Raw genomic sequence first — 5,892 nt, forward strand, 5'->3', positions numbered from 1 at the left:
AAGTCTTGTTACAAGTGCAAATACTTCTTTGTAATCCACTCCAAATTCTTGCTTGTAGCCTTTTGCCACCAAGCGCGCCTTATACTTATCAACTTCACGATTCTTGTTCAATTTTGTATTGTACACCCACTTGACTCCGATTGTTTTGTGACCTTTTGGAAGATCTGTTAACTCCCAAGTGTTATTCCTCTCAATAGCTGCAATTTCTTCATCCATTGCTATTCTCCAATTTTCTTTTGTACTGCTTCATCAAAAGTTGTTGGATCACAATCTGAAAACAAAGCAAAATGGATAAGTGGATCTTCATATTGATCAACTCCTGTTACTTCATAATCACTCATCCATGCAGGCCTCCATCGAACACGATGAGGCCGATCTTCAAGTTCCATAGCTGCTGCTGTACTTTGGACACTGCCTGTGGCGATTTGGATTGTTGTGGATTGCTGCACCAGCTCATTTTCATCTTCAAAATTCGTTGGAATTTGCTTACCAACACCTTGCTCACCACATGGCCAAGTTTGTTCTTCATCAAAAATCACATCACGGTTGATAATGATTTTCTTGGTCATAGGATCATAAATTTTATAGGCTTTTGATTGATCACTAATGCCAAGAAAAACACATTTGACTCCCTTGTCATCTAGCTTCTTCCTCTTTTGGTCAGGAACATGGGCGTAGGCAATACACCCAAAAATCCTGAAGTGATCTACTGTAGGTCTTTGGCTGCTCCATGCTTCTTCTCGTGTCATATTTTGAATAGCTAGAGTGGGACTTCTATTTAAAATATGAATGCTCCAATTGACTACTTCAGGCCAGAAACTTTTTGGAATTCCACTTCCCCTCAAGAGACTTCGCACCATATTCATAATGGTACGATTCTTCTTCTCACATACGCCATTTTGCTGTAGAGTATAGGCTGCTGTAAGTTGTCTCTTGATGCCATGCTTCACACACAAATCTATAAACTCAAGTGAGTTGTACTCTCCACCACGATCCGTGCGAATGACCTTTATTTGATTTCCTCCATCCTTTTTCAACAAGTGCTTTGAAGTTCTTGAAAGCTGCAAACGCTTCAGATTTTTCTTGCAAGAAATACACCCAAATCTTCCGGCTAAAATCATTGATGAAGGTAATGATATACTGTTTACCTCCATTGGAAATTGGAGATATTGGTCCACAAATATCTGAATGAACGAACGCCAACGCACTTTTTTCTCTCCACGATTTTCTTTGTGGAAATTGAGCACGATGTTGCTTGCTAACAACACAATCTTCACAAATTTCCAAAGAAGTAGAGATTTGAGGAAGACCCTCCACCATCTCTTTTTTATATAGTGTTCGCAACCCATCAAAATTAAGATGCCCATAGCAAAAATGACATAACCAAGGTTCCTCCTTCAATCTTGCAGAGAAACATGAATTTGTTGTTGTGGAGATACAGTGGAAACATCCGATTGCTCGTCATTTTGACTTCGGCAATTAAACCCAACTTCTCATCTTGGATTCTACAAATCCCACCTTTAATAGAGATTTCATATCCCTTCTCTTGCAGCTGACTAGCACTTAACATATTAGTCTTTAATTCAGGGACATACAATACATTTGAGATAGTTTGTACCGAAGTCCCTTTTGGATGAATTGCCACTGTTCCTTTCCCCATCACCGACACAATGGAATTATCACCAAACTTTACGGTGTTGTTGTACGTTTCATCTAAATCAAAAAACATTTTCTTGTCTCCACACATGTGATTGCTACAACTAGTGTTGAGATACCACATGTTTGATTGAGTTTCTTCCTTCTATGGCACACCATCAAAAGAGATACTTCTTCTTCTTTTTCAGCAAAGTTAGTTCTTTCAATTCTTTGTTTATTCAAATTAGTTCGACATTGAGATTTGTAATGCCCGTACCTGTGGCATCTAAAACACTCCACTTTGGATTTGTCTGCTGACTTTGGCCTAAAACCAGTTGAATGTCGTCCTCCACGACCTCTTCCTCTCCCTTGGAAATCACGATAGGAATAGTTTTCAGACTTTTGATCAAAGCTGAAGCTGCTGCAATCGTTGTTCTCCCTTCCTCTGCCTCTTCCTTTGTTCACCCATGCTGCTGATGAAGAATGATTTCCAGTTGAAACCTTCAAAGCTTGCTCTTCCATCTCTTGTTGTAGGAGTTTTTGTTCATGAACTAACAAGGATCCTTGCAACTCATCAATGGAAAGTTCTTCAATGTCCTTGGCTTCTTCTATGGAACAAACAATAAAGTTGAACTTTGGTGTCAAAGATCGAAGAATCTTTTCAACGATGATGACATCCTCCATCTTGTTGCCATGAATCCGCATCTTATTAACTATTGACATTGTCCGAGACAAGAAATCTGTGATTGTCTCTCCCGACTTCATTCGTAGCATTTCAAACTCCGAACGAAGCGTTTGAAGCTGCTGCCTCTTTGCTCTTGCTGAGCCTTGATACTTTTTCTTCATGGAATCCCATATTTCCTTGGTGGTATCCTTGCAAAGAATTGTCTCCAAAATGGATCTGTCAATTGCTTGGAAAAGATAGTTTTTGGCCTTGAGATCCTTCAATTTTAATGCATCCAAAGCCGTTCTTTGCACTACCGTTAACACAGCTTCTTCATCAGGTTCGGCAACTCCTGAAGAAACAACATCCCAATACTCCTTGGACTTGAGAAAATTCTCCATTAGCATGCTCCAATGATCATAGTGACCATCAAAGTGTCGAATAGCAGGTTGTACAAATGTTTCTGAGGCCATTACTGCTGTTGCAAAACAGAACCACCACAAAAGCAACTTGCAGCTGCTACAAACGAAAATAACCTGCTACAATACTCTCCTTTCACTGCTGCAAACGAAAGTACTTGCTGCAATAAAAACTCTCTTTTGGTTCTCACCTTTTTACAGCACTCAAACACACGTTTTTCTTCCTAACCTCGGCTTGATACCAATGTTAAAAAACAGAGGAGATGCAAATATGCAAATATGCACAAGAGCAGCGTTAAAAATAGAGGACAACATAGGAGATACTGATATACACAAAAACAGAGGAACCGTCTGCAGAACCACACACATAAAAAACTGACGCCATAGCCTTTATATAGGTTTTACAAAAACAAATAACCACCACAGCCCACTAACTTCACACGTACAACAACCAATCCACATAATAGAAGTGCTTAATAGACTATTAACACATAAAAAAAAAAACAAACCAAAAACATTGAATCGTTCAACAAATTGGTTATCGCTTAATTCTCATCGAGTGTTACAGTCCTCTCCTTCCTCACGATGCCGGGTGATTCATAGAGTCACGCGGGCCTATGACTTTTTGAGAGAAACTCCAGAGTTTAAGAAACCGGCAATGGTGAATGAATGGAACTCAACCCAAACGTCTTAATCACTGCGCCAACGTACGAGGATGATCGCTCACTCCAGTTCCTGTGGATTGACTTGTCTTCTTACTTAGACATGGCCAACCATGAATTGAACCATGAGCAGAGCACAACTTGGATCCGAAATCTCTGGTCGCTAAATCTACCGTGGACCAAGAGACAAGTTCTTCATTTTTCTTGAACGGTGACAATTCCATGAAAATATCTATTTGAATATTAAAACTAGTGCACTAAAATTGCATGAGCTAGAGGTGAGCAGTTTCAAGTTCTATCCAAGTTCCACCTGAAACCTACCCATTAGAATAAATTTCCTAGTTTTTGGAACCCAGAACCTACCATATTGCAAGTTCCAAGGTCTACCCAAATTTCACATGTACTATTAATTGAATGATTGCAGTGAATCACCATCTTCCATTTTACTCATCATAACTCATATTAGATACGTGAAAATTATGAAATTTTAATAAAGTAAAAGTCTCAGTCTAGATATCGTAGGAAATAGAAGTTTAGGCTAGTGGTTTTCAGATTATGCACTCATCATTTGATGTCATGGATGCCGTAAAATCGTGCGAAGTTATAGAAAAAAAAAAAAGCACAAGGACCTGTTCCAGGTTCTACATTTAAGGTTCCTAGTTCCATCTGGAACCCTGAACATACCCATCGAAACGGGTTCCGTATTCTAGGACCGGTGTAAGGTAGCATCACTGTAGCAGAAGCAAAAATTCTGTAATAAGTCGAGTGCGAAAGTCAGGTAAAATTAACATGTCGGTGTAAGGGTCAACGTGTACAAATTATCGGTCAATCCTGAAACTATGCTCACCCCTAATATAAACCTTTTTTTTTTATTAAACGTTGAATTAAACACATATTTAAAAACCTACTTATAGTATGTCAATTGATGTAATATGGCGTTTTAGCATAAGAGTTATGTATGTCCAACGTTACTCTAGAGAAAATATTGGGTGGGTTTTACCCTCCACGTAGGCGAAATGTATCACCATACAAAAGTCGACACATGGCAAATTTGGGCCCACCTGTGAGTCTTAACGCCGAGTGATCATCGTCTATAAAAGGCGCGCGCACATTGCCGCTTCAACAACAGAAGTGGCACACGTCCCAGCTTAAGCTTCCTCGTCATTTTCTCGTTACAAACCATGTCTTCTTCACTCATCTTCACCCTCTCTTCCCTCGCACTCTTGGCCGCGCTCTGGGCGATCTCCTCCTCCCTCGCTCCCAAGGTCCCGAAGCTCCTGCTTCTCAAAGCCACCGTGGTAGCTCGCCTGTCCACCCTCGTCGGACCACTCAAATGGGCCTTGGACTACTCCCTGGGGTCCTCTGTCCTCTGGCACTCGCACGGCCACGGCGAACCAGGAGCCTTCGGAATAATCCACAGGCTCAGCACGGCCCAGTATGGTGACAGATCACCCACGGAGTGCGCGGTGTGCCTGTGCCAGGTCGGGGCTGGGGAGGAGGTGAGGGAGCTGAAGTGCTGCGACCATGTCTTCCACAGGGCCTGCCTGGACCAGTGGCTCGGCTACAAGAACGTGACGTGCCCTCTGTGCCGCAGGTTGGTCGCTCACCGGGCAAGCATGAGCATCATCGCCGAGGCCGGGGTGGAGATCATATGCCTCGCGCTCTGCGACCTCGGCTCGGGCAGCGACCGTGAAACGTGGTGGCTACGATGAATGCGGAGGTGATATGAAGTCAACCTATTGGCCGACCCCATGCGTAGATCACGATCTGTGCACGATTGCGAATGACGTGTGGCATTTTCATGGGATAGAGGGCGGGGTGGCCGGGAACCTCGACTCACATTAAATAAAATGATGTAGTAGTAGACTGAGTTGTAAATGTTTTTCTCTTCAGCTATGGCCTATGTAGCACTGACACGTGACACGACATGAGTGTTTGACACGACACGACACGTCGACACGTCATTTCTAAAAAATAGAGAATTCCGACACATTGCGACACGTTGTATATTAAATGAATATTTTTATTTTTAATTAATTTGATTCAAATTCATAAATAAATAATTAATTAAAAAAAGAGCCTATAATAGATTTATATTAATAGTATTAACAAATCAATTCATTTGAAATTTGAAAGATACATTCATAATTAATGCGAAACATTTTTTAAATTTTAACAAAAGTTATCGATGAAACTAAAAAATTAATAAGAAATTAGAAGCAATTTATTTAAATAAATCCATGATTTTCTACCATAACCAAAATTTATTATTATTCAAAATTTAATATTTTTATTTTTCGAAATCATTTTTTAATTTTATTTATTTATTTATTTTTCCGATTAAAAAACCAATCCCCAAAATCCACCCTTCTTTCGTTTGTCATTTTCCCTCCACCCCACGTTTATTTTATTTTTTTCCTCCCCACCACTTGACAGTGACAGGTGAGCTGTCACTTCCCCACCCCCACCCCCACCCCCTCACGCCATCAGACCTCTTTTTTTTTTTTTTGGA

The 5,892-nt window shown here is 40.7% G+C and overlaps 2 protein-coding genes across 2 annotated transcripts; one reads left to right on the plus strand and one right to left on the minus strand.

The window, feature by feature from the left end:
* Positions 1–337: 337 nt before the first annotated feature.
* On the minus strand, positions 338–2,772 carry LOC120296183. Its single transcript, XM_039317868.1, has 2 exons — positions 1,913–2,772; positions 338–443 (listed from the first exon to the last, which is right to left on the minus strand). Exons 1-2 carry the CDS (start codon positions 2,770–2,772, stop codon positions 338–340), a joined length of 966 nt encoding a protein of 321 aa, XP_039173802.1.
* Positions 2,773–4,561: 1,789 nt separating this feature from the next.
* On the plus strand, positions 4,562–5,092 carry LOC104455727 (NEP1-interacting protein-like 2). Its single transcript, XM_010070468.3, has one exon. It carries the CDS (start codon positions 4,562–4,564, stop codon positions 5,090–5,092), a length of 531 nt encoding a protein of 176 aa, XP_010068770.2.
* Positions 5,093–5,892: the final 800 nt, after the last annotated feature.

The sequence above is a fragment of the Eucalyptus grandis genome, chromosome 7, assembly GCF_016545825.1.
Source record: "Eucalyptus grandis isolate ANBG69807.140 chromosome 7, ASM1654582v1, whole genome shotgun sequence".
Lineage (NCBI taxonomy): Eukaryota > Viridiplantae > Streptophyta > Magnoliopsida > Myrtales > Myrtaceae > Eucalyptus > Eucalyptus grandis.

What these genes read in the sequence shown, in the direction of transcription:
- LOC120296183 (XM_039317868.1), bottom strand. Translation starts at nt 2,772, where the DNA reads ATGGCCTCAGAAACATTTGTACAACCTGCTATTCGACACTTTGATGGT. An exon ending in GAGTGTTTTAGATGCCACAG is followed by an intron (nt 444 to 1,912) that starts GTACGGGCATTA and finishes GAGCTGGTGCAG; the next exon opens with CAATCCACAACAATCCAAAT.
- LOC104455727 (XM_010070468.3), top strand. Translation starts at nt 4,562, where the DNA reads ATGTCTTCTTCACTCATCTTCACCCTCTCTTCCCTCGCACTCTTGGCC.